Genomic DNA, 18673 nt, shown 5'->3' with positions numbered 1-18673 from the left:
GTCAGTAGAGTATCTTTACTTAACATGTAGCTGTTGCTTAAATGAGACCTGAAAGATTCCACTTGTCCGTGATTCACATTAAAAGCTCTTCAGTTTTCTTGGCTTCATGGCTGATGATCTAGGTATAATCCTATGTCCTTGAGCTGTGGTCATGGAAGGAGGTCTCAATTTCAAACGGCATCATTGCTTTTTCTCTGCCCCAGATTGATCTTTGGAGTCATTTGAATTCAGATTTCCTTTTGACCCAAGGATTTCCTAACTGTTAATTAAGAAGGAATCCCATCTTTCCTCCAACAACCAGGCTGTTGGTTGTATCCTCTTAGTCTGGAAATTTTTGGGAAACATTTCTTTTACTGTGAGGGTGGTCAAACACTGAACAGCCTTCCTGGAGAGGTGATTGATACCACATGCCTGTCAATCTTTGAGGCATTTGGACAGTGCCCTTAATAACATGCTTTAACTTTTGGTCAGGCCTGAAGTAGTCAAGCAGTTGGACAAGCTGATCACTGTAGGTCCCTTCCAACTGTAAATGTTCAGTTTTAATTCTGCTACATTCTTTGTGCTGGGCCTGATGTGATTATTCGTCTGCGGAGAGCACTGTCAGCTAAAAACTGCTCTGGTGCTCAATTAAACAGTAAACAATTGTTTAATCCACTGTAAGGTCAAAAAGTGGCCCTTTTGCTGTCTGAGGGATATTTACATTCAAAAATAACTGTATGTGAATTGTTATAATTCTTTATTCTGTTGGATAGTTATATGAACAAGATGCATACACTTCACTGGTCTTTTAAGATTACAGTTGCATGTAGTGTTGCTTATTTGGAGAGTGAAACTGCAAGCTTTTATTCAAGAGTTAAGTGCTGTTCAAGATGACAAATTGTTTCAAAGTAAATTTTGTTGGACTAGTTTCCATAGTGCTTTCATTCAAGAGCAAGCTTAAGGTTTAAACAACCATATGTTGTTTGATCTGGGCAAGATCACAGTCTCAACACATGCCTGTGAGTAGGGGAAATCAACCAGCAATTTCCTAAGATTAATCCACATTCCTGTGTTATACTTAGATTCCCTGAAATTACTGATTTTATGAGAAAATGTGTTTAAGCAGTGCTCTCTAAGGTACTGGTAAGAGTGAGTTACCTCAGTTATGTTATGAATGGAATTTTCTTCCTGTTCTGCAGAGGAAAGGATATGTAGTAAGCTGACCAAGCCATATAATGGTAGTGAAGTGTCTGACAGGGAACACTTGCGTTTATCGCTCTGAGAGGCTTAAATGTAGACTTGATGATTAGCTGATTTTAAACTTTGATGTCCTTCTTATCTCACAGGTAAGGCAAAGTTTCTCCCTTTCTAGATGCAGCCTTTATATTAGCTGTGTATTTGTCTTTTTTGTTCAGCTATGGTGATGAATGTAGCATGTGAAGAATATGTTGTAGCAGGATTTTTAATCTGCGTTATGTACGAGTGATTTCTATGGTAGGCTTGCCAAACCTCTTCATTTTCTGGTTACACTGAAGTTCTATGATAAATTTCCACCCACCCTGTTCCTTATGTTTTATGATTCCCAAACTGAAGGATACTGCCTTCAAGATAGGTGAAATATATAGTTATACCAATTCTGCTGCCTTCTCAGACTTAGCTGGATTTAACATGCTGGAAGACTGTAGAAAAACCGATTTTTTTGATGCCATAGAAACTGAGTATTGTGAGGTAGAGGATCTTGTATTGTCTTGCCCTTGTGGGGCTGGGTTTAACATAGCTCCTGCCACTATGATTCTGTGTGTGTCAGGAGGTTTACTGCCCTGTAATCTGCCTTTTTCGTTCCTGTCAGGCAACTTCCTTTGCCTGTATCAGCAGGATTTGTCGTCAGTCTTTCTTGGTGTTCTGTTCCATGCCAGACTGCCCAGATTTCTAGGCTTCAGGGAGGAGGATGGAAAGGACAAATTTTGGTGCAGGACTTCACTGACAGAGGGGCAAGCATGGTTAGGGTATGAAATTTGAAGGATTCCCATGCAGGAGAAAGGCAACAGGGTAAGGTCTGTCTCTGTTGTATAACCCACATTCTAGTTTATTATAATTGTTCTTTTTCAGCTTAGTCAATTTCATTCTCTTGAGCAATTGGTTCCTGTATAAAGTTTGTTTGCAAATGGAAGATAAACAAAATGCAAGTCAGCTTTCTTAAACTGCGACTATTTGATAACATACGGGGCTTTACACACTTAAGATACAGTAAATGACATTTGTCACACTGTTGTGTTGAGGAAAGAAGTCCAAATAGCCACATTCTCACGTCCCTTTTCAATTACTTGCCAGATTGTGTGGCATTTGTAACCTCAGTGTTAGCATTGTGTACAATTCTGTTGTTGTAATGTAGCTTTATTTGCATAACCCTATAACCTAGTAACAGTATATTTAGTTTAACTTTTTCACTCATATCAAATATCTTAACAGGATGTAAAGCACATATTTGTTCATAGAGTAAAATGCGTTTTTAACTCATGCAGTGCATACTTTACTATCTCACTACACAAACTACATTTTTCTTTTCAAAAAATAAGTTACTCTTTTCACAGTATTCTTTCAGTGGTAAATGCATCCCTATCACAGCATCTTGCTTTTTCTTTTCAGTGAAAGCATTAATGTGTTTTTCTTCATTCTTAAATTAAAAAAAGTCATGCAGTAAAACAAGTATCTTTCAGCATTTTGTAGATTAATTTTGTGTACTGTGGCTTTAGGGCATACCCAGAGATAATCAGGCTGCGGCTGAACCCCCTCCTCCAGCAGCAAGCAGTGGTGCCTCTCAGTCTTCAGCAGTGGCAGCAGCTGTAGCAACTATACCTACAACTACCAGTTCATTGGGAGGTAAGAAGTGAATTGAGTAAGAGCTGTAACATGGAAATTCCAATTCTGGTACTTGCTTGGAATTAATGGCTTGTTGTATGTGGATATATTTGAAATAAAACATGAAGCTTCTAAAAATGCTCTGAACTTGCACAATTCCTTTTATTCAATATTCTGGATTTAAATGTAAGATCATAAATGTGGGGATGGTGTTTTCTCTCACTTTAAATTCTGGCTTCCTACTTCTATGGCTAATTGCATTGTCAACTGACTTATACTAATGCATTTACTGCTTTGAAATTGGAATATCAAGGAATAAACCTGAAGTAACTCTCTGAGGTGTAGCACCCAAGAGACCTATCCAGGACCTGGAACTCTTCACTCAGCAGTTCAGCACATGGGCAGAGTGGTTGGTGCCTGAAGAGAATTGTCTTAAGGAGATACATATGAAAAAGGAGCATAACTAAGAACTAGGAAAGATCTGTAGGGTGTGGCAGAGATACGTTGTTCAAGATACAGGGCTGTTTTAAACATGCAGATAGAAGTATACATGATATCATCCATAAGGAGAGAATGGGGGAAATGGAGTATTTTGGACTACTTTAGACACTTCTGTGTTCAAGGCAGTACCTACGTATAGGATGTATGGGAAGGCAGACTCACTTGTGAAGGATAGAACTGATCTATTGGAGGAGGAAGAGAGCTCTTGTAGGCATAGAGACAAAACAGTAAGCTGGGTAGGTGCCTCTGAATGAGGTTACTCAGAGATGAGACATAAGAAGTGCTGGAGATAAAGGGCATAAGGATGGGTGAAAAAAATGCATTTTTTAACCATAGTATAAAGAATTCTTGCTTAAAGCTCAAGTAAGGTAGTGTGAGGAGGTAAGCTTTTATTGTTTAGTGAGCGGTGTATTACCCATTTTCATGTCTTGATTCTATCAACAATTATGGTTTAGGTATGTATTTTGTTAAAAATCTGTAACTTTAAACCATGAGCTGTTTCATTCATTTTTCAGGACATCCACTTGAGTTTTTACGAAATCAGCCTCAGTTCCAGCAGATGAGACAAATTATTCAGCAAAATCCTTCTCTGTTACCAGCATTGCTACAGCAGATTGGAAGGGAGAACCCTCAATTACTGCAGGTGAATCTTGAAACAACAAAATAATCCTGCTAATTTTGATTTAGCTTTACAAGAAAAGGTTATGCTTGTTAGTAATAGTGTGTTAATAACAGCTATAAGGTTCTACTGTTGGCTTTTCAGCAGTTGTTGCTGTATCAAATGTGTTTTCTATGACATCAGAAATGGGTCTCAGTCTCTTTAGAAGAGATGCAGAGGGCATCAGGCAGAGGGAAAGGTCACTGCAACTGAACTGAAGCATAAAGTTGCATTTCTTATATTTAATCACTTTTGAATTGAGTGAACTTTTTCCTTATTCTTTTGACTACTTAATCCACTGAAAATAAATATTCTTACTTGCCTGTTGGCAATCTTAAGCATATCTTATTTCAATATATTTATTTCTTCTCCCATGCATTGCAGCAAATAAGCCAACACCAGGAACACTTTATTCATATGTTGAATGAGCCAGTGTTGGAGTCTCGCCAAGGTTTAGCTGGCAGTGATGATGGTGCCAGCACTGGAGGACTAGCAGAAGCTGGAAATGGTCACATGAACTACATTCAAGTAACACCTCAGGAAAAAGAAGCTATAGAAAGGGTGAGCCTTTTTTATTTGAAATGCTTGGCTGTTGCTGTAGGGTATGTGCTTAAGACATGCCTTAACTTAACTTTGCTTATACTCAGTAGATCTGCATAATTTTTTATATTTGATATTTCATAGCTGCTGTAGTCTTGTTTCAAATCACATTTCTTCTTGCTTTATAGGAGTTGAGTCTGAAATCTCTTGAATCTCTGTTACTGAGAAGTTGTAGAACCTTTAAGTGATAACAGCCTGTAATAAGTGGTGGTTGAATCTGTTTCCCTCTGGAATGGGAACTCAGGCAGTAATTTCGCTTCGAAAAGCTTTAGCTAGTACTATTGTAGAATGTGCTGTGAAAGGTTTCCAGGTACAAAGGTGTGTCTGCATGAGCACTGTTTGCAAAGTACTTGGATAGTAAGAGCTCTTGTAGTTAAGTAGTTTAGTTGAAATCACTACTTAACCCAGTTATTTGTCTATCCATGAGAATAAGTTAACTATAGGTTTCTACAAATGCAGGTAAACATGTCTAAAAAAACATTTGGGGGTGGTATATTATGTGCATAAATACTGTGTGTAACACTGACTAAATACATATTTGAATAGATAGTAATGCCTCTGAGATTTTTCTTAGGACAAATTGCAGTGTCATGCTTTGGTACTGTTTTTGTATATTAAAGACAGTGTTTTTTTCACGTGCCAAAGCAAAAGGTTATGTGAGGAAAGGAACTATTTTAGTATAGGTGTCAATTCTCTAGATCTCTGGGAAACTGACAAATAATAAAACTAGTCTAGTAAAACTGTCCATGTATTTCTTCACAGATAATCTTCTGAAGTCTGCTGCATTTTTGTTAGAACTATTTTATGCAGTAGCATATCACTTCTACAGCCTCTTCAGAGGTTGTATGCTACTTCAGCTTTCCATGAAAGACACACCTCAAAGTTTAGGTGTCCTAATATTACAGCTGATATGTTCGTGCTGTTTGTAAGTATGAAGTTAAATCTAAGAAAGGTTAATAATGGGTAATAGGACATTATTTCTTAGAGAAATTTGATCTGCCATGTATCTAAAATGCCTTGCAGGTGCTGTGATGATTTTAAGAAAATCTCCAAATGGTTGCATTTAGGTTAAAGACTGGCAATTGGTTTGCTGAATGCCTCTAAGTGCAGACTAAACCCATTTCCCTTGGCACAGTAATAAGCTCTTCTCTAGTATTCCTATTCTAAATTGTCATCGTGTCCCAGACATCAAGTTCTTTGATTTATACAAAACAGATTGCTCTTACCTTACTTCTTACGGCTTCAGTGTGTAGTCAGTTTTATAGAAAGTGAAAGTTCATTTGGAACAATTGAAAGTATGGCTTAATGTAATGTGTTGGGCTACATACTGGTAACCACAGGATGGGAACTTTTGTTTCAGGCTGTTCATATCAAAAATCTTGAGTGTCATATAATTAAAAGTTTTAAATGGGCAGTATTTGAAGTTTCTATTCTGCAGCAATGCAGTGTATTGTTACTTACTAACATTACTGTCACCCAAGTCTGTTCTAGTAACTTACTGTGTCAGTGAAGTAAGTGGTACATTTTATGTTGCTTCACTCGACTCAATTCAAATCACTTTTTCAAGTGAGAATTCTGTTCGCAGAGGCAACACTTTCTTATTCTTTACTCACAAAAGCCTGTATGTATTGAGCTAGGCAGCAATTTTTGTTTCAAGAAGGTAGTAATTGCTGAAGCTGCATATCAAGATACTAGACATATAAAAAAGCTTAATATACAAAATGTATTTTCTAAGTGTGTTTCTTTTCTTCAGTTAAAGGCATTAGGATTTCCTGAAGGACTTGTGATACAGGCGTATTTTGCTTGCGAGAAGAATGAAAACTTGGCTGCCAACTTTCTTCTACAACAGAACTTTGATGAAGATTGAGAGACACTTTCTTGTTTCACATCTCACACCAGTGCATTACACTAAATTTGCTCACTCGATTGTCTGGGATTTTGGGCTTACATTCATAATGCTTGGTGTATGGTATGTGGGGAGGGGCAAAGAAGATAATATAGGCAGCAGAACAAAGAAAGCAGCAAATGTGTCTGCTTTAAATTAGCAGATGCAAAATTAAAAATAATATACAACCAAAAATCAGCTCCTGCAGACAATTATTTTCCTCTCTAAACTGTAGGTTGACTTTTTCTAGGTGTTCATTCTTACCGTGTACTAGTTCCAGCAATGTAGTGTAATGCCCTGCTTCATGTTCCTTTCTACTTAGTATTGGTATGGGAAGTAGCCTGTGCTACTAGGTTCTACAATCTGTATTTTGTGGCAACACTGGATAGCAGCTGTGTGAAATCTAAAAGATTGAGCAAATGTAAACATGAATGCCAAAATAATAGGTAGTTATTTTGCTTTTAAGGTCTTTTAAGGCAGTGCAAGAAACACAGTATTCGCTTAATGCTGGATTAAAGTAATGTTGGCTTTTTTTCCAAATGAAAACCCATTTCAATTAAAAGTGTCTTGATCATTGAGAAACACCACACCCTTCTTTGCCCCTCTCAAATGATCTGAGAAGCTATATGCATACAGGTAAAATTACTATCCTGTTTACATCTTTTGTTTTGCAGAACTACTATTCACCTCAATGTTATGTTGCAGTAAAAGTTTTCAAAACAAGTAATTGCATGTTTGGTTTTGTTATATGCACTCTTGTGAATTGAATATTCTTTTTTTCTGCCAGCAAACAAAATGCAAGCTTCATTTTTGTTCAACCAGCTTTTACAATACAGTTGTAAGCATAGGAAGATATTTGCATTCTGTTGCTCTTGAGTAGGTTGTAATGCTCAAGCTATTTCTGTTCAGTAAAGACTTTCTTGGATTTAGTCACTTTATGAGGAAGATAGCTTCATTACTGGAGGTATCAAGCGAACAGTCAATCTATTCCAGCCCAAAAAAATCTGCACTCATTAATACCTTTAATTGAAAATAAGCTCTAGTTACAGAGTTTTGAATCTTACCTCTTGGTACCTACTTGTCATATATTTTGTTCAGTCATCATAAAATGTAAGAATCTTCCTTCTAATACATTGAATTTTGGAGACAATTTTGCCCGTCATTGCAATGCTAACAATGAAAACAAATTCTAGTTTAATCTAAAGCTATTATCTGCAATATTTCTTAAACACAGCTTGGGGATATTTTGTGGTTTTACTGTTGTACTCCAGTTACCTGGATTACAGATTTATCTCTACAGTAACCACGAAAGTATTAGTGGTACAGCACAGAGATGTTGTACCACTAATGATATTAACCATTTAGTGGTATAACTAAATAATTATTTTCTGCTTAGGTTATGTATCAGTGGATTAACTACTTAACTGCTACTTATGCTCAAAGTACAAGTCCAAGTGTCTTGAGAAAAGAAGATGAAAAATGCTGAAATGTCTGTATTTGTTTCTTCATTGTTGTCTGTAGTCTGTTAAATAATTATCTGCACAAAATAGTGAAATGTATTAAAGCCTTTTACTTTTTCTTTCTATCCTTAGACATTTGTGATGTTTTTTCTAGATAGTGTTTCAGTAATTCAGATTTTATTCTTTTAAAATTTCATAGGTATGTAATGTCTAAGTAGTCAGTAGTACAACCCAAATCTATCAGTAGAAGGTATCATATCACTAAATAGAAAATTAAGTCTTTCATAATGCTTTGATTTTAGAGAAGTTAACATTAATACCTGAATCAACCAGTAGATTTCTGCTAATTAGGATTCTCAGTATATTTATGGACTGGAAGAGATTAATTTTGTTTTAATGCTGGGCAGGCAAAAAGGTGTTATAAGTAAAAGGACCAACTGCCAGGTACTTGAAAAATGCCAAATTGATACAAGAACTTCTTGAATGTACTTTGCTACATAGCTAATAGCTAAGCAAAAGTTTTTTTGTTTGTGGGACTCTTCTGTGCTGATCAAATTGTTATCAGAAATAACCATTCCTTCTCTAGAAGTATGGAGAGTAAAGCACGAATGTCTGTGGGTGTTTCAGTGGGCTCCCTCCAATTTTGATTCTGAAATATATTTGAATTAAAGACTGTTGAGCTTGATCTTTGTAAAATGCTGGTAGCTTTGGTGATTTGTAAGTTCATGTGCTGAATGACAAAGGTTTATAGCTGCTGTGGTTGAAGCCTCACTAGTAATTCTGTTCCCATTTTTCACCAGTGAGATGAAGTTTATGCAACTTCTGATGAGCATCAGGTGCCTAAACTTACATGCTAGCAAAAACAGTTCAATCTGTTCAATAGTGGGATACTTGCCAGGGAGAATGATTTCTCTCTTTGTAGTTGCTGCCAAAAGGGAAAAAATACATGGCACTTGTATAGTGTTGAGAAGGTGCGATCTGAACAAGTTGCCTAGATATGCTGTGCCTTGTTTTCTACCAAGTATTACTAGGAATTGTGAGCACAGAGTGTTTTTAGCTTGTTTGCTGCAGATCTCTTAACGATTTGGGGAGCAGTTTCCTCAGGGCTTTGGGAACAGTAGCTACAAAAATAAAGTATTTCTTCCTGTGTTTTGGTACTGGAGGCCTTACTTTCTTGTAAAACTTATAAATATCTCCTTCCTTGAAAAGCTATTCATGATGCACTTTTAGTTGCCACATTAATTTAAAAAAGCTACTTTGAAGTCATATTAATTCTATAGCTGCCTATTATATCCTCTACACAGCTGAATTTTAATGGTATGGTTCCTTACTCCTTTTCGAGAATCATTTTAAGAATCTAGCTAAAACCCAAGCAATGGGATTGATGATATGCTTTATTCTTAGCACAGTAAGAAAACTTTTTAGGAAGGTGGGATAATCAAAAAATCAAACTATGGCTCTGATTTTAGAGTGTCTCATTGAGCTTTCCTTCAAGAACACACGCGAATGAGTGAAACTGGGAGACACAAAGCCAAGTCCTCAAAAGCAAGCAGATCTGTCACCTGTGTTTACACTTTGTCTTTCAGTTTGTTTTACAGATGTTTAGAGGCAGGCATGTTAATGTTTACATTTTCTTACTGTTTTCTTTCAAATCCAGCTTTGTTTGTGCTCAAAACTGACCTAGAGTTTCTGCACTTCAAAATACTATATTATTCTATGGAAACAATAAGGTGGAATTGAAGAGAGAACAATTTTGTCAGTAGTATTTTCAGTTCTTTTTTTGTGGTTTGGCATGTGAACAAAGTATTCAACATAATATTTTTTGAAATATGTAATTTTGAAACTACAGCTACATGGTTATGAAGCCACAAAGTGTAGAATTTTTTTATTTCACTAAACCATCCAGAAAAGTAGATTTATTCCACCTGTGATGAAGTAATGTATAGGAATAATATAATTAGTAAATTACCACAAAATATATGATTGATCAGTGTTGCTGATGGGTTGGAGTTTACGGCCATGGAGTTTGCAGCAGGCTATAGCTGATACTGCTGACTTCTAATTGTCAGGTGCCAGTGCCGTATTTATACTATGACATATGACCTGTGAGTTAAAAAAGGACATTGACCTTCTTGGGTTCTTATTAGCACTCAGTGGCTTTCCTGTCTCCTGATAGAGAGAAGTACTTACTGGCTAGGCAAGAAAAAAATATTAATTATGTAATTTCACTTTAGTTAACCAAAGCACATTTTATGGAGAAACAAACATCTGTAATGCTTCCTGTCCAGACTTCAATGAAATTAATAAAGACAAATGCATATTCATCAATAATAGTAGCAGTGTGGAAAAATAGTAGTAGATTCTGAAGATACTTATTGCCACTTATCTCTTTGCTTTGGCATTTTCCCCAGGGAAGTTTTACAGAGAGTATCTGGTATATGCTTGCTTTCTGAGAGACTAGTGGTAAAAATAATACTAAAGTAAAGGATTTGTGTTGCATGTACCAATGCAGCTGTGCCTAGAGACCCAGAATACAAAGTTTTTTGCTTTCAAAATAGGTACACATCTATTTTGATACAGCTCAACACATTAATGTGAGTACTGCGTGCTGCAGCAGGCAAGGAGCAGCATCCTTGAAATTCTTGTTGCCTGAGATACAGATTTTAAGATGTAATAGGCTTGGAGTAACCAGATACTCAGATATTCCAAAAAGCAGCTCTGTGTGCCATCACAGGGGAAGGATTCATTGCTGTCCTTGTAATAGGAAGTATTTGACTCTAAATGTGCAGCAACTAAGGATGAGAAAATGGGCCAGTGTCTCCTAAGTGCCTGTGTGGCTGTATCTGTAGAATTGATAATTCAGGTACATACTTTTAATTATTTATAATGGAATGGTTAGTCTTCTGGGTGAGATATGAAACAAAACAGTGAGTGCTGAGTACTTGGGACAGAGATCTCCTTTACAGGGAGGTGAAGCTGAAGCAGTCTATGGCTGGAAGAGGTAGCAGTATTTGTGAAAGGGCATGCCTGAAAGGATTACACAGTATGGTGCAGGAGAGAGGAATGAAATGGCGTAGCAGGATTAAATGGAGAGTCAGCTAATGGTGGGACTCTATGTACAAACAATTGAGTTATCTTGATAGAGATGTTAGGAGCAGATAAACATTTATATTCACAGAATCGGAATGCTTGAGGTTGGAAGGGACCACTGGAGGTCACCTAGTCCAACCTCCCTGGTCAGGTAGGATCACCCAGAGCATATTACTCAGGATTGTGTCCAGACAACTGTAGACTGTTTCAAGAGAAGGAGTCTCCCTCCATAACCTCTCTGGGCAACCTATTCCAGTGCTCAGTCACCCTCACAGTAGAGAAGTTGCTCCTGATGTTCAGGTGGAACTTACTGTGTTTTATTTTACATGCATTGCCTTTTGTCCTATCACCTGGCACCACCGGGAAGAGTCTGGCCCTATCCTCGTGACACCTTCCCCACAGTTACTTACACACATTGATCAGATCCCCACAACCCTTTTCTAGGCTGAGCAAGCACAGCTCCCTCAGCCTTTCCTCATATGAGAGACCTTTAATGATTCTGGTAGCTCTTCACTGGGCTTGCTCCAGGAGCTCAGTATCTGTCTTATACTGGGAGCCCAGAACAGGACACAGTACTGAAGGTGAGGCCTCACTGGGACAGAGCAGAGGAAGGATCACCTTCCTCAACCTGCTGGCAATGCTCTTCCTAACGCAGCCCAGGATACCACTAGCTGCCTTGGCAATGAGGGCACATAGCTGCTGGCTCATGGACATAGCTTGCTGTTGACTAGGAGTCTTTGGGTCCTCCTCCATAGAGCTACCTTCCAGCAGATCAGCCCCTAACCTGTACTGGTGCATGGTGGAGGCTGTCCATCCTCAGGTGCAGGACCCTGCGCTTGCCTTCATGCACAGGGAGACTTCAAAGACAAACGGTGGGTTCCTTTTCAGACAGTAGCTCTTTGTGTAGCGCTAGCACTTGGCTTCTAAAACCAGTGTAACGGAGGCGATAAAAGAGTTTACAAAACAAAAAAGACAATAAAAAGAAACAAACCAGTTTGTACCTTGGCAGAGATCTCATAAACAACATGTAGTTTTCAGTAGTCAAACTGCAAGTGTGCCTGCTTAAAGGCGGAGAAAAAAAAAGCTATTTTTATCTCTGGCTACACATTACGTTGTTGAGACCTGATCTGTTCTTTGAGTCTCTTCGGGCATTCTTTGAAGTGACAGAAATGAGTGATCCCCCTAAAGTGTGCATTTAATAGTGATACTGCTTGTATCACTGTGTAAAACAGCACATTTCACTTTGGCAAAGGGCAGGATTATGCAGCATATTAATGGAGCTATGCTGTGAGGTTCATTTAGACAGCTATTTCCGGTGGGATTATGTCTCTTGAGTGTGAATGTAATTTGTGACCCATTAGTACGTGTCTTAAATTGTAAACTCTGACCTATGGAAAGCTGCTTCAAAAACTGGGAATACTCAATCTTAGAAGAGCAGCAGGGTTAAGATGAGAAGCTATCAGAATATGTGAAAAATAACTATAAATCAACACAGACGTGGACTTTTTCAGGTGCAGTTAGAAATAGTTGCTAAATGAGTGCATAGCTAAATTGTTTTTCACAGTTCTCACAATTTGATGTAGCTGGCTCACTGGAACACAGATGTTGAGGTAAGATACACAGAAGGCTATTTTGTACACCTGGTTAAAGTGCTCACACAGTGCCTAGGTCACAGTTTTAAATTGGTGGTAAACTGATATTTCTAAAACACAACCTCTGCCAGGAACAATAGTCATTTTGCTCACATGCAGGATAGCAGAATGGAGAGCTGTTACTACTGAATACAAATGTTTGCCATGACTGTGGGAGAGGCTTGTAAACAGCATTTAATGCTGGCTTTGTGTTATGGGTAGCCTTGTGTTCTGAATTCAGTTCAGAATTTGCTCACTTCAGAGTTGTTAGAAAGGATCTGTTGCTTTGCAAACTTATTAAAGAGCTTTGTCACTTGTGAATTGTATATCCTGCCACTGCTTAACAGGGAGGCTAGTTGAAAGCTAAGAATGCAAGTGAGAAAAACCACGATCATCACCCATGAAGTGATAAGGCTGTAGACTTCCGGGGGAAAGTCACATTACTCCAGCCTCACTTTGTATCAGTGTGTTTAAGTCATGCATTTGGTGCACTGTATCTGGTGTTCATGCTGTCAGTGGCACAAAGTGCTGTTTTTAATGAGAGAGAAGTACTGTGTTGGAAGCTAGTGTGGCATGAAAAATAGGTTTGAGTAATGGGGCTGCTTCTAGCTCATAGGCAGAATTCTGCTGTCTTCTGTGTGTTTAGATTTTGAAATTGAAAACACTGATGCTGCACCTTCTTGCTGCACTGCTCGAGTTCCTACTGTCATTAGAATGTTGTATTAACAAGGCCTTAATAAGCCTTAATGTGCCCAAATAATACCTTTAAATGCCTTATGTCTGAGTGATTAAGTATGTGCTTACATAAATAGGTATCTTAGTGGTAAGATGTTATTTACATGATTCTGTTTTGTAGGTAAAGAAACTTGTTATCGTATTAGAAATGCCATCTGAACTGGCTGTCACACCATCTTCATCACCCTGCATGGAACTATTAGTACGTTTTACAAGTGTTGGAAGATTGGGGGTTTTGTCCCTCTTCTTATGGAACTTCTTGGGAGTTTTGCTGTATGGCGAGAAGAAAATGAGCAATTTGGAAAGCTGAGACAAATTAAATTAAGGGTTTTGTATACTTACCTTTTACTAGATTCTGCTGATCCCCACTCTTGTGTGTCTGTAGGCACTCCAGTGCCCTGAGAAGGGATGGAGTTATTTTTCTTTAATGGAAACAGTAGCAGGGTCATTCTTATGCAATAGCCTTAATCAGATGGAGGTATAGGTTGCTTAATTTTAATACTCCTCCCCCTTCACTTCTGACCTGAGCCACAGTGTTGCTTGTCTTCATGTTAACACTTAGATTGTGTAACTGTAAATTGATCTACGCTTCAGAGATGAAAATGAAGAAAGATCAGTTCAGCTGTCAAATTAGCAGCTACAGAGTGTAGGTCGAGGTCACAGAAAGCTGACCAGGGCTGCTTTACAAGGTAACTGTGAGGAAAGGGGAGAAAGGGACAAAGTGATTCATTGTGCATTTGGGGCAAGAGAAGGTAAAATGTTTGCCAGGTTACTATAGCAGTCTGTGAAGCTCTGCTGGGACTGAAGAGTTTAAGTCCCAGGTTAGGGAGTTTTAACATGCAGATGGGGTGGCTAGAGAGGGTAGGTACCCGAAGAAACCTTTCTGCTGTCTATGTGAGGGTTTTTATAGACAGAAAGTGTGTGCAGCTTGCAGTATCAAGATTGGACTTTGGCCCCATCAAAATTGCTTCACTTTTGCCATGCAAACTGAGTGTAATCTTATGATGCCAGAATATGGTACTCCTTATCCCAAATCTAAGTAAGTAAATCTGAGAGCACATAAAACTTCAGAGAGCTTGAGTGTAGAGGTAGCAAACACAGTCATTTGAGTTTGTCTGAGAGAACAGGCTAGAGTCTGGCACTGTGCTTGATCAGAACACAGGCTATTTGGTAGATCTGAGCAGCTTACACAGTGTAAATGGCAAACAATTGTACTCAGAAAAAGTAGTGATTATGAAGGACATGGGATGAGGTTTTTGGAAATACTGTCATTATGGGACTTTTTGGGAAGCTAACCTCACTAACTGAAACTGATTTATGTGTTCTAAGAGCATGCAAACTTCTTTTCCTAACTTTTTGATACTCTGATTTATTTTTTTTTCCAAATTTACAAACTTTAACCAGTCTGGAAAGGAACTTTCAATGCTTGGTGTCTGCCTGTGACTGGCTTTTTGTTGATTTCGGGTTTTTTTGTTTGGGGGGCTGTTTGTTGTTTTATTTGTTTGTTCGGGGGTCTTTGGGGGCTGTTTTTTTGAATACGTTTCAGTTAAAAAGCAATATTGGGGTAAGAGGAATCCATTATTTTTTCAAATTTAAAATTTGATTGAGTGAGCAGAGGTACAATATATCCAAATATTCTTTGATTTGGTCTCTGTTATTTTTCTTTGGAAAGGCTTGGGGCCAAGAAGAGATAAAATTAGGAGAGTTGAGGTTTTGTTCTTTGACTTAAAGTCATTGACTTTGACTTAAATCTGTAAGCTTGAAGTTTGGCCAGGACCAGTGGAATGGAAGAGAGCACAGGAAATCAGAATTTACTTAAAAGAAGCAGATTTTTTTAGTTACTTGGACTAAAACCAAACAAAAGCAAATGAGACTAATACTGTGCTGTTACAATAACTTTAATTTACAAGTATAGATAGAATAGTTTGGGTTAGATCTTCAAAGGTCATCAACCTGCAATGAGCAAGGACATCATCAACTACACCAGGTTGCCCAGAACCACATCCAGCCTGGCATCCACAGGGATGGCGCATCCATCACCTCTCTGGGCAACCTGTGCCAGTATTTTATGACCCTCACTGTAGAAAAATTTCTTACTCGCAGTGTGAATTTCCACTTTTTCAGTTTAAAACCATTACCCCTTGTCCTGTCACAGCAGGTCTGCTAAAAAGTCTCTCACCATCTTCCTTATAGGCCTCTTTTAAGAACTGAAAGGCTGCAATAAGGTCCTCCTGGAGCCTCTTCTTCTCCAGGCTGAACAACCCCAGCTCTCTCAGCTGGTCTCCACAACACAGGTGCTCCAGCTCCCTGAGCACTTTTTGCAGCATCCTCTTGACCCACTCCAACAGGTCCATGTCTTTGCTGTGTGAGGACTCCAGAGCTGGACACAGTACTGCAGGTGGGGTCTCACGAGAGCAGAGTAGAGGGGCAGGATCACCTCCTCGACCTGCTGGTCAGGCTCCTTTTGATGCAGCACAAAATACAGTTGGTTTCTGGGCTGCAAGCACACATTGCTGGCTCATGTCCACCTTTTCAACCACCAGTACCTCTGGATCCTTCTCCTCTGTGATGTTCTCCATCCCATCATCCCCAGCATGTACTGATACTGGGGGTTTCCCTCACCCAGGTGCAGGACCCTGCAGTTGGCTCTGTTGAACCTGAGGTGAACATGAGGTTCTCATGGTCTCAACTCTCAAGCCTGTCAAGGTGCCTCTAGATGGCATCCTGTCACTCTGGTGTGTCAACTGCACCACACAGCTTGATGCCATCTGCAAACTTGCTGGTGGTCCACTCAATCCCACTGTCCATGTCATTGATGAAGGTATGAAAGAGTACTGATCTCAGTACAGACCCCTGAGGAGCACACCACTTATCACTGGTATTCCTTCCAGACACTGAGCCACTGACCACTACCCTCAAGATGTAACTGACCATCAAGCCAATTCCTTATCCACTGAAACAGTCTACCCATCAAATTCATATTTCTCCACTTTAGAGAGAAGGATGTTGTGGGGGACTGGGTCAGAGGCCTTACGCAAGTCCAGACAGATGACACCTGTAGCTTCCCTTGTCCACTGACACAGCCATTGCACCATGGGAGGCCAGTAGGTTGGCCAGGCAGGACTTGACCACAGTGAAGCCATGCTGGCTGTCTCAAATCACTTCCCCTTCTCTATATGCCATCCTGTGGCTCCTAGAAGGATCTGTTCCATGATCTTCCCACGCACAAGGGTGAGGCTGACAGGCCAGCAGTTCACAGGGTCTTCAATTCTACCCTTTTGAAGAGTGGGTGCAATATTTCTGTTCTTCCAGTCACCAGGGACCTTGCCTGACTTCCATGACTTCTCATCATGGAGAGCGTGTTAGCAAGTACATCAGCCAATTCCCTCAGGACTCTGGGATCCATCTTGTCATGTCCCATACACTTATGCATGTTCATGGTTCTTCTGGTGGTCAGTTGAGGTCTCCATTTATAGCATTTTTATTAGTTTCCTGGTTTCCTCACTTTTTTTTTTTTGCCTCCTTGCTTATGTATTATTTTGAGATGTTCCTTTGCTATTTGGGAGCAGTTTTGTGGGCAGCTTGCAGATACTGTGCAGATTGCAGGGGATGAATCATCAAGCTATGGCACATTCAACTCTGGAAATGAGGCCTGAGAATCTGGACTATTGCCTGCCCTCTGCTGTCAGCAAATACCTGTGAAGGCTGCTAACAAAGTTTATGTGATCTTGTTCTCATTGCTATTCAGCTTGAAGGATAATAAAATAGTTGTAAGCTGCTACTTTAGACGAAGTGAAAAGGGTGGGCTGAGGATCTCTCAAGGTCCCTGGCTGATCTGGTGTCTCAAGTGTAAGAGCTTCCATCATATAACCTCACCATTCTGGTGTGGACAGAACTTCTGTGGAGGCTTATCCTCAATGTTGTTGTTGGCTTTCGTTTTTAGAGTTTTTGGTTGGGGATTTCTGTGGGTTTTGGGGGAGTTTTTTGGGTTGGGTTTTTGTTTTTTATTTCAGGTGCAGAGGCTGACTAAAGAGCATTTGAGTATTCGGTTCTGCCACCTTCACCCGGTGTCTCTGTATTTTAGGCAGACAATGAGGAAAGCAAGCTTGGCTGGCACTTTCAGTTTTTAAAAAATTCATCAGAGATGTCAACAGAAGTTAAATTAGCCTTAAGTTTATTTATTAGGTTTTGATGTGTGAGGAAAACAAGTTGCAGAATCCAGTAGAGTTATCTGCTGGCTCTCATCTCATGATGTGAAATATTACCATACGTTGAAGAAAAGGATTTTTGAATGGCATAGAAATACCCTATGTACCTCTGTAATTGCTGTAAAATTCTATGTTGGTCTTTACCTGGTACAGAAGCAACTTCCCATTTGTTTATTTTCAGAAACATTGCTTCTGCAGTGGGCTTATATTCCCGTCTCTCCTCCTCCAGCTAAAAGCATCCGTTAATGTTTGTGGAAAATCTTCTTTATGAAAAGCAAAAGCCCTCTCAAAAAAACTGGATTGCACAGATTTAATTTTTTTACACAGAGCATCTAGTTGAGAAGCTTTAATTTTCTAAAAGTGCAGATTGAAGTAATTTTAGAAAATGATACTAGAAAAAGCCCTTACTATTTGCAGATCAGCAAATGCACAGCTTAATGACTTTGTTCACTCTGTGCTAGGAAGAAATGAATGAAGTAAATCAGAAGTATCATACAGATTTCAGTGATCTAGACTCCAAGGCTTGCCCTGGAGAAAGCCTGTTGAGTCCCTTGGGTGAGTTCTCAAAAGGTGAGAGAAATTGCATAGCAGAGTCCCTGTATTGTTTAAGAATTACATGCCAGCGCTCCTCTGGCATGAGAAACAGGGTAGTCAACTGCACCACATGTGTGCACAGTGTGGAAGTGTGGAACTTTTAATTTGAAGTGTGAAACTTTTAATTTAGTTTCAAAGTTTGGGTTTTCATACCTTTCTGGTGACTGCAGAGCAATGCAGCTGCACAAGCCAATGTTTTCTGCTCAGGGTTCACGTCTAGCTACGTGTTGCTTCCTTTGATACTTGACAATGCCGTGATGGATTGCCAAGGTGGGTTCATTTACTTTGTAGGGATATCTGTAATTTCAGCTTGTAACACTGGTGATTAAGGGGGAAGGAGCACAGTGGCATTTCTAACCAGAATTAATTTTGTCAGCAGGCTATTTCTTTGGATGGAAGTTGCGAAGAGGTGAATATCTGTCCTACAGCTGGCAGTGTACCTAACAACTACAGTGTACCTAATAGCTACCTAC

At 39.2% G+C, this 18673-nt stretch overlaps 1 protein-coding gene across 1 annotated transcript in view; it reads left to right on the top strand.

Moving 5' to 3' along the window:
• The window catches only part of RAD23B (RAD23 homolog B, nucleotide excision repair protein), a 36563-nt gene extending 27925 nt beyond the window's left edge, over positions 1 to 8638 (top strand). The window contains exons 7-10 of the mRNA XM_005154891.3: positions 2733 to 2859; positions 3855 to 3982; positions 4382 to 4558; positions 6351 to 8638. Of these exons, the coding sequence (XP_005154948.1) occupies positions 2733 to 2859; positions 3855 to 3982; positions 4382 to 4558; positions 6351 to 6464 (546 nt within the window). The 3' untranslated portion in view covers positions 6465 to 8638. The remainder of the gene's footprint in view (positions 1 to 2732; positions 2860 to 3854; positions 3983 to 4381; positions 4559 to 6350) is intronic.
• Positions 8639 to 18673: the final 10035 nt, after the last annotated feature.

Source organism: Melopsittacus undulatus, chromosome Z (assembly GCF_012275295.1).
Source record: "Melopsittacus undulatus isolate bMelUnd1 chromosome Z, bMelUnd1.mat.Z, whole genome shotgun sequence".
Taxonomy (NCBI): domain Eukaryota; kingdom Metazoa; phylum Chordata; class Aves; order Psittaciformes; family Psittaculidae; genus Melopsittacus; species Melopsittacus undulatus.
The sequence above is the reverse complement of the archived record's forward strand: the minus strand, read 5'-3'. Positions and strand labels throughout refer to the sequence as shown.